This window comes from Myxocyprinus asiaticus, chromosome 19 (genome assembly GCF_019703515.2).
Source record: "Myxocyprinus asiaticus isolate MX2 ecotype Aquarium Trade chromosome 19, UBuf_Myxa_2, whole genome shotgun sequence".
In the NCBI taxonomy this organism is placed as follows: Eukaryota; Metazoa; Chordata; class Actinopteri; order Cypriniformes; family Catostomidae; genus Myxocyprinus; species Myxocyprinus asiaticus.
The window spans coordinates 20658810-20676408 of record NC_059362.1 but is presented as its reverse complement, the minus strand read 5'-3'; the positions used below and the strand labels follow the sequence as shown (position 1 = coordinate 20676408).

The window sequence follows — 17599 nt, the reverse complement described above, 5'->3', positions numbered from 1 at the left end:
AATAAGCGGTGTGAAGGGTCTAATTCCACTCTTGGCTGTTACTGTAGTGCTCCTCTTTGTGGGAATTCCAACCCATAAGAGGCAGTTGTAACAGTCCCAGCATAACTTCTCATACATGTCCTCAACTGAAATTAATTGTAGACTTGTGTTATACAAGAAAGAGGTTAACTAATTTAGACTAATTTATGTCTAATTCTTCTCAATCTAAAACCATTTCACAAAATTGACTGCTTATTTTATTTCTACATCCAAATGCATAAATATTAAGTGGCAGGAAGCAAATTTCGTAGCTAACAACAGTTTCATATGAGACACAAAGTGGTCAAAGAGACACCAAGTAGTCTTCCTCTAAAAACGCTTGACTGAATACTCTACTTGTTTAGTTTACACCTGAATTTTGACACAGAAAAAACCTTGTGCCTCTTAATATAAAATAATGCAGAATTAGATTTCTTATTTATACCCATACCTGAACAATTGGAGACAATGTCAAACACTAAGCGCCACCAGATTACATTTTGAGCGGAATGAAAATGAGGGTGTAAGGGATAGACTTAGTCTCTTCAGTGGGTTGTACTGTTGTATAAATTGGTGTTGGTCGTTCAAAACATTTCCAGCAGAGACAATAATCCAGAAAACGTGAGTTCTGAAAATTATATATGATATAGGACACACATTTTTCAAACTGGGATTCAGGGAGTGCTAAGGGGCCACAAGGGGGTGCTAGGGGGTCTGCGGAAAATTATAAAAAGTTTGACATTACTGAATTTAGCAGTGTAACTGTTTTATTTTACTTTCTAAAGACTGGTTGGAAATCATGGTTATTCTATTCACAGCCATAGTTTTTTACCATAAGAAGTGATGATGATAATACAAAAATGCATATAGGTTTGTGATAAATATTTCTTGAACCTTTAGCAGTCACCTTTAGCTTGCTCTCTGGGGGTTTGTAATATCATATTCCCAGTAAAGCTGCTTTGGAACAATATTTTGTTGTGAAAGCTATTTACAGGGACATTTAAATGTCATTGAAAAATGTTTCTCTTTAGGTTTTATACAAACATTAACAGTGAAAATAAGAAAAAATATAGATCTCCAATTTTTAAAAGGTTAATAATATTTAATAATTTGGTTTAGTTCAATGAAGCCAATTATTTAATTTTGTAAGCATGTTATCTTTACAATATCACACTTCCTGTTTTTCTTCCTGTAAGTCTTTATACATGGAAATATAAAGCTGCCCTTATATTTTATTAATAAGGGTCCCTTGCAAGGGTGGTATCATCATATTTGGGGATTTTTGGCATTGAAACCCCCCGATCTAGGGCCTTTATACAATGCATGCAATTGAAAAAAACTGTATCCCTCACAGTCACTTTCATTCCCGTCAAAAATAAAATGTGGCGTAACTCTGAAAAGGTCTTTTACCATTCAACTCTTTTTATATTTAACTGGATAAATACTGTCTGCGGACACTTGAGAACATTTTAGAACTCCTTTACTCAAATAATGGAGGGCCAAATTACTCATTTAAAGAAATATTTAACTAGTTAATATATAGTGGGCATCACCTTTTAAAAATGAGTTTCTTTGGACTTTCTGATTAGTGAGATTAGGTGCATTTTTTTTTTCACACTGCAGCTATAGCTAAGCTTGGTACAATAAGAGATTTCTTAACTCTTGCAGATGAAGTTGCGAACCAAAATGTTGACAATCACTTAGTTTGAACCAATATACTGTAGAAAATGTAATGGAAATGTTGGCGGAAACAAATGCTGTAAAAATGGCATTGTTTTTTTGTTTTTTTTTTTAAAGAAAAGGAGCAAATCAAAAAAAAACATTTGTGGTAATCAATATTATGACACAAATGCTGTCGATTGAGCTAAACTTGTATTAAACCCAGAATATTCCTTTTAAATGAAAAATCAACCAAAACATAATGCTAAAATGAAAATGCATGCAAACTAGTTCTAAAATAAAATTAAGTGCATATTATTGATTAATTTAGTAATTTTAATGAATTTTTTTTATTTCTGTAGTTTTTAATGACTTCATTTTAATTTCTATAGTTTTTAACGATGTCATTATGGATTTAATGATTTATTTAATTATTTAATTTCGGAGCAATTTAGGGAATGACCGGGACCTACTGTGCGTCATCCGTCCCGCCTTCAATTACGTACATGACTCATATGTCGCCCTCCCTCTCCGGCTCTATAACGGACGGGTACTTCCTTACTCCTAGCCTGTGGTTTCAAGATTCGAGGGGCAGTAGCATGTCTGCCATTGTGTAGCCGCGTACTGTACCTTCTAACCTGGCTGTGTTTAGTGCAAAATTGAGTCAGGAGTGCTGCTCTGCACACTAGTCGTTTGTTTACAGCGGCTCGTGAGCAGCTCGTGGGATATTGCTACAGTGTAAAAGAGCTCTTTCGCTTTCATAATGACCAGCGACGTGGTCGAAAGATTAATTTGCTTTTGTCGATACCTGCAAGATCCTTGCCATGTCGCACAATTCCAGCAACTTTGTGGCGTCCGAGGGACATTTACGATCAAATCAGCCGAGAGTGAGACGAAGCATTCGGTCAATGGTGCGTGCTCGGGTCAGTGTCAGGGAGACTGCGCTGCTGATGAGACTAAAACACAGGGACTTCCGGGCCAAAGGCTGAGGAAAAGTTTAAATGATGGGAATGTTAAGCAGGACGAATGTTTAGGAGATCTGAATGGACCCAGGATATTTGAGTCGGACAGGACAGAGGTGGCTGACGGGAGCGAGAAGGGCTCCAGAGACCGAGTGAAGCCCTTGCGCAGGAACTCATTGACAGGCGATGTTGGGCAAGAGTTCATCATCGAGAACAAGTTTCTCTTCTATCTCTTCACCATCGGTACCGAGCTGGGCAATGAGATGTTCTTCATAGTGTTTTTCCCCTTCTTGATGTGGAACGTTGATCCCTATGTCAGCCGGCAGCTCATCGTGGTGTGGGCCTGGGTGCTGTTCCTCGGCCAGTCCACGAAAGATCTGGTCCGATGGACACGTCCTGCCTCTCCTCCCGTGGTTAAAGTGGAGGTGTTCTACAACACAGAGTACAGCATGCCATCCACACACGCCATGACCGGAACCGCGATGCCCTTCTCTCTGTTCATGCTCACATGCAGCCGTTGGGAGGTAATGCGATCAGTAGTTTAAGGGGCCGTTCCTTCACAACGTGTTCGTCTGCATTGATTTTCTATTGAAACATGAGTTAGACGGACGTCTTTGAGTTGCATCGCGTGGGAGCGCAGCGTTTTTAGATGCGTCAAGTCAAAAAAAGAATTAAAAGTTTTAAAAGTATTTAAAAGTTAAAACAAGCAAAACAAAAAACATTTGCACTCACCGGTAGCTTTGACGCATAGAAACCAGCACTGATAGCATTAGGGTATATGGTGATGAACTCTGAATGGTGGTGAAAACTGGCTTTTTATAAAATGCGCTCAGCCTGTGTTAAGAGGTTTAAAGCACATACCTGATAAGTCTGATAAGCTTCAGAGTTTCTTGTATTGCTTCGCAGTTTCTTTCAACCATAAAAGCAGATCCTTGTATATTGGTTGCATGACTCCAACAAGAACTGAATTTCAATAGAGTTGAAAAAGAATCAACATACATAATTATGGCTAGTGCTACACTAGGCTTTGCTTTCAAAAGTACATATGCCATATCTTCTCTCATCCAACAACTCAACAAAACGAATCCACTGTGCACCCAGTGGACTCTTGTAACTGCAAGATTTGGTCAGAGATTCAGAGGGAAAGTACAGTATAATTCAGCCCTGCTCACGGCAGGGAAATGTGCAAAGAAATATACATTTGCGATATTTGAGTAGTGTTTTTAATAGTCGACTAGCTGGTGCAGAACGAGTACTCCTGTTAGTTGATTACTTGTTCACATCCCTAATATTTTCCCATCTTACGTGGTTATGTCGTTCATCTTGGGCCTGCTGTGTTCATTTTGAACATCTGTCCTAGTAATCAAAGCAACCCATTCAACAAAGCCAACAGAGCATTCCAGTTATCGCACATAGACTAGCTAATAATAACAACCAAATGCCCATCCTTTCATTATAATATGTAGCCTTTCAATTAGATATTGTTGATGCGACTTCCTTGAAATGTATCCAACTTTTTCCTGGGGGTCTTATTGGGGAAACGAATGTGGGTGGGACATCCACCGGAAGTTCTACAGCATTCCCTAGCTTTGGCTGCAGTCATTTTAAGACCTTGTTTACAGCTGGTAATAAGCTTCCGATCGCAAAGGTTAGCGCTAAATATAATTGTAAACGGGTGCAAAACATTTTGTGATTGGATCAAAAACACATACAAAGGTAGTCAAAAACCATATCGCATTTGAGGTTTAAAACGGCGTCTTGATTTTTCCCGGACAGCAGCAAAGCACCACATCTCACCAGTCAATCACCCACCGAACAAAAGTTTAGTGTGGATTTAAAAGGAAATAACCGTCCGATTGGGGAAAACTTAAAGCAATTGCATACCCAAGGACAAGAATATCACAGCTTTTTTTTCAGTGTGTCTGTCTGATTTGAACATGCTGGGTGACAAGTACAAGCACACACATCTGAAGCTGAACTAACACTGGTACTCCACTAAAACAACCGATAATTTTGCTCAATGTTGCGTTTGTGCTTAGACTAAATCTCAACTGCATCTGGGAGAAACAGTGTGCCAGCTTTCTTTTGTCTTTATAACTTTTTGCAGTTTATTATTGTGTAGTAACACACTGATATAGTGATTAATGTATGTCCATACGAAATCATCTCCTCAAAATCCCATCACCACAACGAAAGAATGAATGGACATATGCCGCAACAACAGCTGTGTTAACTTGACAACGGAAGTAATGCCCATATTCTCGCTAAGCATCACAGGACGTAGGAAAAAGGTGGATAAATGAGGCTTTTACATGTTGTGACAGTAAGAGAGCATGATGTGGAAAAATACAGGATCTTCATTAATAGGGCAACAGGTTGTGATGTCATGCATCTGGTCTATACGCATGATATCACTTGTCATTTTCATTGCAGAATGAGTTAAATGCTAAAAAGAGAATGCTAACGTTATGTCTTTTAACATCAAGTATTGAATAGGTCATGAACTGCAGTTCTTATAGTGGTGAATAAGTCTGTGTTAAAGGGAGCTAATACTGCTGTGATTGATGATAATGAGGAGGATGCATTCTGACATCTTCTTGTGATGTGGCATCAGGAGAGTTGCCTAATGATCTCATTCCAAAATGTTAACTGCTTTGATGTATTAAGTTCTTTGTATTACTCTTTAAAGTTACCTTTTGTTTCTCCTCCCATAGAAGCAGTTTTCTATCCTTGTTTGTTCTTTTACAATGCTTGTTGTTTAACCACCTTTAAACCACCATAAGTTTCTCTCCATCCCTGCTGTTTGTGCTTGCTTGCATGCTGCATATTTGATTAAGCGTATTTAAGCATTAGTTGTTCCCAAAACTCAGTATGGCCAGGGCTTGCACCACTAAAAAGAAGAACAGAAAGTACTGATATAAGCGTTCCTCTTGAATGGAAATGAGTGTCAAATAATGTCATTTTAGGATTCATGTATGCATTCCCAACTTACATTGCAGTAAATTTTAATTTTGCATTGTAACCTTGCCATCCTTTTAAGTGGCATATGCAATGCAGACTGTGCTTGACTTAGAGAACTGATCTTGTTCTGTAGCCTTTATCAGTCTCAAAATTATTTTGTCCTGTGATTCCTTGGATTATGACAAATCTTAAAACTCCACTCTACATTTTTGCACCGCCCTTTAGTTTTCCCAAAAGTTTGGATTTTTGAAAAAAACAAAATTACAAACGAACTAGTCTTAGTCCGTTCACCTGATCTGAACCAAACCAGTGCAGAAAGATTCTCTGGAGTCCCAATATTAATAATTATCAAAAAAGTTAGAACTTTCGATTCATCGTAGCAAAGGTATGCCAAAACGTACGTAGCGTGCGTGGCCACTTTTACGAAAACGGTTCTAACTCTTGAACGGAATGAGATGTCACCAAATTTGGTACACGTATATATGGGGACATTCTGAGGACACACACAAAAAATTGTGCGCCTCTGCCTCTTCGTGGCACTATAGTAATTAAAAGCCTAAAAATGGCTCTTAACTTGACTTGATCGACCTGTAATTTTGCATGCAGTGTCTTTGTCCAAGGTGCCATCAAGTTCCATCAGGATAGTTGGAACTCTCAAAAAACATGGCCGCCATCGACTAGGGCTGCAACTAATGATTATTTTGATAATCGACTAATCTAACGATTATTAGAATGATTATTTGACTATTTGGTGATTATTGCAATGATTAATCATTAGCTCTTAACCGATTATACAATTTGTACCTCGACTTAAAAGGTTGTATTAAACATGCTTACTAACAATAATGAGGACAAATCAGCTTTTAAAAATACATCTACATGACATTCACTGAATTAAAGGGGGGTAAAAAATAGTTGTTTAATTCAGTAAAAATTCACTGCAAAAAATCATTGTTTATTATCAAGTGTTTTGTCTTGTTTTCCATTTATAAATATCTAAAAATCCTTAAAACAAGATTCATTTACTTTAGAAACAACATATAAGATGTTAAGAATTGCTTTCGGAGAATGTATCTTGAATATAAGTGTATTTTTGCACTTGTTCATTCTTCTGCCAGTGCAGTAAAGACAAAATATACTTGTATTCAAGATCTATTCTCTAAAAGGAAATCTAAATATATTATATGCTGCTTCTGAGGTGAATGTAGCTTTTTTTTTTTTAATTTTTTTTTTAAGAATTTTTAGATATTAAAAAAATATTTGAATTTTTTTATTATTTTCAACATTCTCAGTTAACACATTTTTCTTCTGCAGTATAGCTCCTAAAGTAAATGTATGTTGCTTTTAAACAAGCCAAAACAAAAACGAATAAAAAAACGTATTTGTTGCTGTGTAAAATGGGCAAAGACTACGCTCTCACCATTTTTTTTCACATTGATCCATCTTTAACTCCCAAAAACAAAAACTCTTCTTAATAGAACTGAATATTGCTGAAGAATATTCTTTACGATAAGAAGCACACAGTGACATCCATATTATGATTCAATATGTCGTGAGCCGTCATGTTATAATCTAGCTGCAGTAAGCGCACTTGAGGGACGAGCATCCCTCACCAGAGTGTGCATCAGCCCAGGTGCAGTTTCAATCTCTTCCCCCTTAGATTGGGTTTCTTCACGCGACTCATAGAAGCTGCGCTGACCGCACAAAAAAATGCCAGTTTCGGAGTTTGTACTTATTTACATGACCTGCTTCCTTATTATTTGAACTTTATTAAAGGATGCATTAAAGAGATAACACCGGGGTGTTTCATTTAAAGACGCTCTGATATGCAAGTTTTGCTTAAGTGGAACGGCAGCTACGGCTCTGTTTTATTTCACAACGAGAGTGCTTCTTACAATTTCCTCATACTTTGCAATCTATATCACCTGAAGCTGTTTGGAAAGTTTGGAGTGTGTCAGGACCGTGAGCTGTGTTTCCTTAATCAGGTGCGAGCTGCAGTGCTGCTGTCATGCGTCATCATGAGATCAAACGACTATTCGACAACGAAAATTTTTGTAGACAAATTTTTGTCTACTAATAGTTTCAGGCCTAAAAGGCACTATGCTGCTTGAATCCTGGTAATTGCTGCTTGCAACTATATTTAGATCTGTTTTCTGTATAATGAGAAATCCAGAGGCATTTTTGCAGATCAGCAGTTTCTTTAATACACTTACTCAGAACGGTGCTAGTTCTGCCTCATTTTTTTCCCTTCAAATTAGACATATATTGATTAATGAATTCCTGAACACATTTTCATTCTGTCACAAACAATTTAGCCTAACGTAACTGTGTGTTTGGTGTTCTATGCTTTCCACTTTCTTCTGGTACTGGAATTTTTATGCCTGTTTGTTAAGTAACAAAAAAGTTACTTAATTTGTGGTTGATCATTTGCACTAAAAGCTACTACATACATAGGGTCTGAAATTAACTTTTTAGGCTGGTAGATATGAGAATTTACTAGTCAGTCAGATTTCTTGCTGGCATATATATAAATTGCATTTTAGAAGTTGATTCAACAAACTTGAGAAGTATAACTATACTTTAAGCATGTTTAAAAGTGAACTGCTTTTTTAAAATAATTTTATGAAATTTAATTGCCTGATTAGTCCTTTTTTATATTTCTTTTTTAGATTGTTCACTTATTACAACCAAACTAAATGTGTATTTAAAACTACATATGAACAAACAACCAGTAAATTACTTGAATAAGAGTCTCATGAGCCTTAAGTACAAATAACGCAGTAACAGTTCTTGATTTATTTCGAGTGAGTCAATTAATTCAGTTAGATTCATCAAGTCAGCTCTGACCGATTTATAATTTGTGTTGATTCGTTAAAAAGAGCTGGCTCAAGTCTTTCGTTTGGGAATTTAACAACAATGGTAGTGCTGTAGTTGTTGATTCACTAAAAAAAAACTGGCTCAAAAGAGTCATTTTTATGGGAATCGGACTACACTGGTGGCGCTTTATGTCTCACGCTACAGATTCAAAAGAACCAGAGTGGTAGGTGACACTGCAAAATTCACCTGCCAAAAATAGAAAATGTATCCGCATTTGGTGCTTGGCGGGTGTTAATTTGGAACCCTGGCTAAACCATAAGCTTTTTATGACAACCCTTAATTCAACTCTTGTACGTGAAGAAACAGTGCATTTCTGGATACCACATCTTTAAGTGGCTTTAAATTAATTAAAAATGTATTTATAAATCTTAAGTACAGTTACATGATGATATAAAAACTATACACCGATCAGCCACAACATTAAAACCCTCCTGCCTAATATTGTGTAGATCCCCCTCTTGCCGCCAAAACAGCGCCAACCCGCATCTTAGAATAGCATTCTGAGATGATATTCTTCTCACCACAATTGTACAAAGCGGTTATCTGAGTTACCGTAGACTTTGTCAGTTCGAACCAGTCTGGCCAATCTCCGTTGACCTCTCTCATCAACAATGCGTTTCTGTCCACAGAACTGCCGCTCTCTGGATATTTTTGTTTTTGTTTTTGGCACCATTCTGAGTAAATTCTAGTGACTGTTGTGTGTGAAAATCCCAGGAGATCAGCAGTTACAGAAATACTCAAACCAGCCCATTTGGCACCAAAAATCATGCCACGGTCAAAATCACTGAGATCACATTTTTTCCCACTCTGATGGCTGATGTGATCATTAACTGTAGCTCCTGACCCGCATCTGGATGATTTTATGCACTGCACTGCTGCCACACAATTGGCTGATTAGATAATCGCATGGATAATTGTTGGTGACAGACGGGCTGGTTTGAGTATTCCTGTAACTGTTGATCTCTTCAACAGTCTCTAGAATTTACTCAAAATGGTGCCATAAACAAAAAACATTCAGTGAGCGGCAGTTCTGCAGACAGAAACGCCTTGTTGATGAGAAAGGTCAACAGAGAATGGCCAGACAGTTTCGAGCTGACAAAGCCTACGGTAACTCGGATAACTGCTCTGTACAATTGTGGTGAGAAGAATATCATCTCGGAATGCTATTCTGAGATCGAGGTTGATGCTGTTTTGGTGGCACGAGGGGGGTCTACACAATATTAGGCAGGTGGTTTTAATGTTGTGGCTGATTGGTGTATGTAAAGAAACTCATATCCTGTGTTAAGAGTGATGTCTTAAGTACCGATTAAACTGCAGTTCTCTTATTACTCTTTCCCTCTCTGTGTTCAACAGTACCCGTTCATGTTTGGACTGAGTGTAGCTCTGTGCTGGAGTGTCCTTGTGTGCATCAGCAGAATTTATATGGGCATGCACTCTGTCTTGGTAAGTAAAGTTTTCAGCACACTTTTTTTATTTATTTTTTTATTTTTTTTAAGCACAATTATTGTGAATACATTGTAATTGTTCAGTTATAGTGCCTGCACAAGACATGAAATAGCATGCTGCTTGCGTGATAATGTGATTAGTTGTGCCACTTTTGTAATTTTAATCTAATTGTATTTGCTCAGTGATTAAATCTTTACCTTATCTGGGTATGAGCATTACAGTCAGTTGCACTGGTAACATTGCATGACGTTCGATTATCCATTTTGAGCTGTCTAGCCACTGCTTTGGAGGTTTAGGAACTTTCCTGCGGCTTCTTGATTTAAGGTTTTGGTAACAATTCAGGAAGAACCATTAAGCAGCCTAATGTACGGCATAGTAGAAGCCTTTGTCGGTAGAGTCTTTGGAACTAAGCCAATCAGTGAGTCATCACGGCTGACTCAATCGTCTGATCGTTTATCGTGCATCTGTTTTAAATTGTTTTTCAAATAGAAGATTGCAGATTGGATGGAGCCAATGGGGCTAATTTACATTTTGACAGTCTCTAAAATTTATTGAGCAGACGGAGTTTTGCATTAGTCATCAGGGTTGCAGGTTGTACTGTTAGTAACAGTGATGACTGACTTTACACACCTGTTCTTTTTTGGAAAGATTTTGTTTCTTTATCTGTTTAAATGCTGTTGGTAAAAACTGCCAAATTTAGAAAGCAGATGCTGGTTGCCTAAGTGAGAGGAGCCTTGTTAGTTTAATGTTAAGTTCTCAGTGAAGGTGGCTGAATCATCTTAGTTAAAATCTGCAGAACCTAGGAAGTCTAGATCTTGGCTTGCGGTCTTGTCAATTACCATTACCAGCAAAAATCTGCTGTATATGAAGTGTGTGTACTCTGCATATGTACTCGTACGTTGAAAGTACAAATGGACAGGTTGAACAGGCTACACGTCAGTCACAACTAAGAGTTCTTGATGTGACTGAGTAGATCACTCATGATTAGGCATTTCCACCATCGTCTGCAGGTTATGCTGACCTTTTTTTTTTTTTTTTTTTTAAACCTCAGTACAAGTGTATCACATGAAGATTACAGCCATCTGATAATCATGTTATCACGAGGTGTCATTCTCTAATCTCTCGTAAACCTTGAACGTGCACCACGTCAGATCACGCGACGAGGTGAAAATAGATAATGGTTATCGCATAGTCAAAATCAACTTAATGTCAAAAAAGGACAGTTTCAGTTTGTTCTACATGGCTCCGGTGTTAGAAAATTGTGAGGTGGAGAATTTGGATGTCTGGTGTCTTTGAAATCTTACACCAGGTGGAGAAATGCCCTGAACTTGGCTACTAACTTTTGTGCCACACACTGCCACTTAGGTTAAAAATTATCACGATATCCATATGCCATGTTTTTGCAGCCTGTTTCCATCTATGTTTTGACTTAAGGTTAGGGATATGCAAAACTACCAATTAGTCTACTAGTCAGTGTTAAGGATAATAATGTATAATTGGGCTCCATTATGTTCATGTGACCCAGATCAGACGTGTTTCAGAGGGATATACGGACGCAGCACTTCAACATGGTGCCTAATGCATATTCAACAAATAAAAAGGCTAAATAACTAACATATTATTGCACAAAACTATCAAAGTAAGAAATGCTTCAATAAAGAATGGCACAAAACCGCTTATGCGCATCCTGAATGCAGAATGACGTTGTTCAATGTAAACAGAGCTTGGGAGTTTCGAGGGTGATCCTTGCTGCACAGTCCAAAGCGCAGAACTGCAAGATAATATTGTATGTACACGTCTAGTTCATTACTTTGAGCAGTTTTAACCTTTTTTACTGCAACTATTTATTTAAGCAGTGTCAGACAGAATCAGCAAAAGATTCTGGAACATTACTCTCAGAAGAGGATTTAATGTCCAACAGTGCTCGTCTTGTAATGCATTGTTGATGTGGTGCTTTGATTGCTGTAAAAGCAGCGGTGCATAGTGGACTAAACTAAAAGCATTAAAGATACAAAACATTGTGCAGAGGGTTTTACCGTGCTGACTATAATTCACTTTTAAGTACAGCAAGCTATAATCATGCAAAAACGCTCTCCAAGAAGTTGCGTCTCTCAATAAATTTTAGATTTGCGTCTCCCATTAAACTAAAGAAATTAATGTTAGTAGTAGACCCCACTAATCGACTAGTCAGTTGTTGGACGATTAGTCAACCACCGTAGCACATCCCTAGTTAAGGTAACACCTGGCTTTGTATTAGTAGACTCCACTGTAGAATAAAAGAAAACACTGTATTCAACATATGAATAAGGGGTTGATGTTCTAGTAAATTATGTATATCTTGTTAATTCTGTATTCAATTGATTTCTTGCTCACATAATGGCTCCACCATTTATATTGCTCAGTGACTTCTTGTGCCAAGTAATACCATACCTGTTTTCACTACCATCACTAATGTGTTTGCCTGGTCAGTAGTGGATAAACAATGAGATTTAAATGGCAGTTTGTCTAAAATTGGAAGTTTGTTAAACATCAAGTGTCAACAAATATGTCAACGAAATGTTTGACTTTATGGTTCATGGTTTGAATCACCAAATTATTGCTTGTGTTTGAATAACTTGGCAAAATACCACTGGAAATAAATGGAGCATAGCAAGTATACCTCAAAAAGCATGTTCTAACCAGTGGCAAAGATTTATGCATGTCAAGATTTGCAGAGACATTTTTTTACATTAATATTTGTGCTGAAATGCATGTTGTTTCATTTTGTACACATTAGTCCATCTCTGTTTTAATGTCCTTTTATCTTCCAGGAGGTGATCATGGGCTTCCTCTACAGCATACTCATCCTGGCAGTCATTCAACCCATGCTGGATGACATCGACACGTTCTACCTGACCCACAGCTATGCCCCCTTGGTAGTTCTCCTTGTGCATGTTGGCTTCAGTTTGGTGGCATTCTCCCTGGATTCATGGAGCACTTCCCGTGGTGACACTGCCCAGGCATTGGCCACAGCTGCTGGAACTGCTCTGGCATCCCGTCTGGCCCACCAGCTGGTCCTGCAGACAGATCCTCCTGAAGAAGCTCTACCGCTCGCCCTACCCCTGATCGACGGAGCCTTATTGGGGCGCTCAATCATGCGACTCCTGGTGGGAGTGGCCGTGCTTCTGGCTGTTAGGGCTGCCATGAAGGTGGTGGCGATCCCATTGGCCTGCAAGCTCTTTGGTGTGCCCTCGGACGATGTGCGGAAGGCCAGACAACATGCACAAGTGGAAATTTCCTATCGGTTTATAGTCTATGGCCCCGTGGCCTACAGCTGTGTTTTCCTGGTGCCGCTTCTGTTTGGCTTCCTTGGCTTATCATAAACTTGCTGTATCCCTCTCTTCATCTCTGTTATCCACTATTATATGGTTTTTAGACATACTCCCAGAACACTGTTAACTCGTACATGGCCTGGATTAATCAAGGTTTAAGGAAAAACTGAACTTGGAAAAGCAATGTATGATGCTTTGATTTTTAAAATGTACTGTTTTTTTTGTTTTGTTTTTTTTGTTGTTTTGTTTACAGATTTGAGAATTTTTGTTTAGCATGAGATCAGACTTGAGGGCATTACTGATGGATTGTTCAATAGAGGACAATATGTCTGCCTCTGAAATGTTCAAAGCAAGCTCCTCTCTCTTGAATAGTGATTCATAGTTTCTCGTGAAGGCCTTGAATGTTTTCTCATGTGTATCCTGCATTTGTCTTTCACTGGTTTCCCCTCAGCAGACCGACACTCACCCATCCTGCACCATGGGTGGAGTAGAGCCAAAAGACTATTGCGTTGTGTGACGCAACCAAGTTTATGCTACTATCCAGTCATAGAGGGCAGAGCAATACCTTATCTATATCTCAGCCGATATCCATTTATTGCTCTCTGAAACCCCAGCGCCTTGAGTTTTTAATGGCAATATTATCCTGTTTTGTAGATTTACTGGTGCATCATTAAAAAAGGAATCACTGGTGCATTAAAAAATGTATTGTGCATTAAGTACATTTGATTAATTGTGTACAATAAAACATTTGATTTAACTGCATATAGAAAATATGTGATCAAAATTACCCTCAGCAGACTGAGGCCCACCCATCCTGCACCCTTGTGCTTTTGCTCCCTCAAAAATTTGCTGGATTGTCTCTTGCAAAATAGTCTTTGTCTCTATTTCACCAGTGCTGTCTGCAGTTCTTTCTGTCTGTTTCCATCCTGGGAAGCAAACTAACCCAGGTTAAAGTTTTTGTGCAGTAATGCATTGAAAGAATGATGGGAGGGGACCTTCCTGACAGTATAAATGCTGAATACTTGAACTTCCTTTTGGATGTTGCATTTTAACCCCTTGGAGAGGACTGCTTTGAATCTTGCAGCATCAAAACCACCAAATGAATCTGACAGTTTTAAGTATGAAAGTGTCTGATTAAAGAGAAATGATCGTGACTACACTTTTGGAATGTTTCCTATAGTGTTCCTCGCTTTGCTTCCAGTTCTACTTACCGCTTGGCTAAAGAAAGTCATAAAACCTCAGTTTATTAAACTGAGCTTTAACATGTAGATGTTCTGGGTGTGTTTCCGTTTGTTCACTGCAAAAAGAGGGATGCATTGAAATCAGTGTGGCTTTATTTAATGGGCCAGGGAAACCTTTACTGAACTTGCTTGCTTGGTCTTATTGACTGAACTCACTGCAGTTTAAAAAAATATTATGGCATAATAACATGGCCAAAGTAAAGAAACACACACACACACACAAAAACCCACGTATGTTCAGATTCCAAGAAATTGTCAGTATTATCTAGGTAGATATGTTGTCTGTCATTGAAGTAATACTATGTACTTGCAGTCTATTTTATTGATGTTTGTAGTTTCACAAGGAAGCTACCTAGTCTTTTGCTCCACCACTAAGTGTGAGCTACTGACCAGTCATGGAGGGCAGGGCACTTCCTAATTGCTGCCGATATCCATTCATTGCTCACTTCTCAGAAACCCCAGTGCCTTGAGACCTTTCTTTTCAGGGCAATTTTGTCCTCCAACTAGGCACAAGACACCCCAGCTATCTTGTTTGTGATGGTCCATAATGTTACTGTAATTTGCAAAGTGTAGTTGTTAATGCAATTGGATGCTGTTATTTTATTTTTTTCTTTCTTATGGCATGTTACCAGATTTGTGTTTGTTTTATGTACTTCATGTGGAAGTTTTTATGCAGGACTTTTATTTTGTTTCGGGTTTCTGGAACCATATTATGATGGGACAGATATGTTTGAAATTATTTACTGATTCAGTTGTGATGTTTTAAGGTTTCCCAGCAGGAATTGCAGTGTGAATGGTGCTTGTACACCTTGCCTGTACTGAGCTTTAAGCTGTTCATGGTCATTTTAACTTACAATGGGTAATCTAACTGTAATCAATTGCTACTTGTCTGCAGTGTATGAAAATTAATATAAAAACTTTTGTCATTTTTCTTTTCTCATTATTGACGGTAGTAAATAATGACTGTTGGTGAAAATTGCCTTTTGACTATGACCAACTATTTGCTCGGTTTGCACTTACAAGTGTTTTTTCCCTTATTAGCATAAGTGTGTGTGCTTGAGTACTCTTGTTACAGCAAGGTTCAAAGAGACACACTCAATTTGTCAGCTTTTTGTGCGAAAGTCTACTTTCTGCATGATGGTGTAAGTGCTAGAAGACTCTACTTATTTCCTAGCGCACATATTTCCACACTATAGTCTTCTTCCTCTCCTCTAATTGTACATACGTTTAAGCTATACACTCACTGAGCACTTTATTAGGAACACGATGGCCACACGAGATCAGTCAAGTCATTTTTATATGTATAGCGCCTTTCGCTATATGTATATACATCGTTTCAAAGCAGCTTTACAGAAGATCATGCATTAACAGAAAATGAAACTGTAATATCTATAATGTCTTTGAGTCATCATTGTGTAGTTTGATAAAATACGATTGTGAATTGTGTTTAAAAATAATTAAATAATAATAATTGTATTTATAACCCCAGTGAGCATGCCGACGGCGACTGGCAAGGAACACAAAACTCCATAAGATGTTGGTTAATGGAGAAACATAACCTTGGGAGAAACCAGGTTCACTGTGGGGGCCAGTTTCCCTCTGGCTAACATCATGAATATAACGCCAATATTACTTATGTATAGTGCAAGTCATGGTTTAAAATTATTAAACTATGTAAGTGTTAAGGGTCAGTGTTTAAACAAAGATTTTTTATTAACTTTAAGAGTAATGACTAATGTCTTTGAAGTTCATCCTGGATTAACTGAAGTAGTTCACATAGATGCAATTGTCCTTGTTAGTTGGCTGATGAAGGGTTTTGTTGGCAATTAAATGATAGTCTATGTATTCCATTTAAGAGTGTAGTCCATCATTAGACCGAGATGATGTAGGCAGAGATCAGTTAGGTGCATCACAGTTCAACCTGGCCGGTAATTTTGGTGAGGTCTATCCTAAATCCAAGGTTCAGGCAGTGGCATATGAAGTATCCCATGTCTTATGGTTGGAGTTGGCATCAGTTCATCCTCTGAAGTCCATCGTAATAGACTGAAGTGATGTTTGGCTGGCACCGGTTGCTATTAGTCATCATCACTCAGCGACACCTAGCAGTGGAGTCCAACACGAAGCAGGAATGGAGCTGGATCCAGCCGGTTCTGGTGGCCTCAGGATAGGAGTCCCAAGGTTGAGACAGGGAAACAAATAGAATAATACTAGCATAGATGCCATTAAATTTATTTCAGAGTTATAGATCACGATCAGAGTTTCTGGTTTCTGGTTCCAGCAGACCTAACTAAAGCAGCCTAAGTGTGAGTTGAAAGATAAATTAAGTTTATGCCTGGCTAAATGGATGAGTCTTTAGTCTAGACTTAAACTGAGTGAGTGTGTCTGCATCCAGAACAGTGTTAGAGAGACTATTCCATAGTTAAGGAGCAAAATATGAAAAGGATCTACCTACTTTTGTGGATTTTGATATTCTACTAACTATTAACAGGCCAGAATGTTGTGATCGTAATGAACGTGACGGAATATAGCGTGACAGAAGATCACTTAATTACTGTGGAGCTAGACCATTCAAAGCTTTGTATGTAGTTAACAGAATTTTAAAATGAATATGAAATTTAACAGGTAGCCAATGTAACGATGATAAAAATGGACTAATATGATCATATTTCTTGGTTCTAGTCAGTACTCTGGCTGCTGCATTTTTAACCAATTGAAGTTTATTTATTGAACTTGCTGGACATCCTCCCAGTAATGTATTACAATAATCTAGTCTTGAGGTCATGAACTCATTAATTCGTTTTTCGGCATCAGCAACAGAGAGCATGTGTCATAACTTAGCATTATTTCTGAGGTGGAAGAATGCTGTTCTACAAACATTGGAAATTTGATTTTCAAAGGACAGATTGGTATCAAATATAACACCTAAGTTGTCGAAGACAATGTAACTTCATCGAGAGTCAAATTATATTTTAGCGGCTTATTTTTAGAGGTTTTTGTCCAATAATTATTAAGTCTGTTTTGTCGGAATTGAGTAGAAGGAAATTTCTGGCCATCCGATCTTTTATTTCATTGATACACTCTGCTAATTTGGAGGTTTTGAAGAAATATAAAGTTGGGTATCGTC

General features: G+C 38.0%; 1 protein-coding gene across 1 annotated transcript; it reads left to right on the top strand.

The window, feature by feature from the left end:
- The first annotated feature begins 2232 nt into the window (after positions 1-2232).
- On the top strand, positions 2233-15431 carry sgpp1a (sphingosine-1-phosphate phosphatase 1a). The gene is made up of 3 exons (XM_051644631.1): positions 2233-3163; positions 9831-9920; positions 12734-15431. Exons 1-3 carry the CDS (start codon positions 2441-2443, stop codon positions 13283-13285), a joined length of 1365 nt encoding a protein of 454 aa, XP_051500591.1. The 5' UTR covers positions 2233-2440; the 3' UTR covers positions 13286-15431.
- Positions 15432-17599: the final 2168 nt, after the last annotated feature.

What these genes read in the sequence shown, in the direction of transcription:
- sgpp1a (XM_051644631.1), top strand. Translation starts at nt 2,441, where the DNA reads ATGACCAGCGACGTGGTCGAAAGATTAATTTGCTTTTGTCGATACCTG. An exon ending in TCACATGCAGCCGTTGGGAG is followed by an intron (nt 3,164 to 9,830) that starts GTAATGCGATCA and finishes TGTGTTCAACAG; the next exon opens with TACCCGTTCATGTTTGGACT. An exon ending in TGGGCATGCACTCTGTCTTG is followed by an intron (nt 9,921 to 12,733) that starts GTAAGTAAAGTT and finishes TTTATCTTCCAG; the next exon opens with GAGGTGATCATGGGCTTCCT.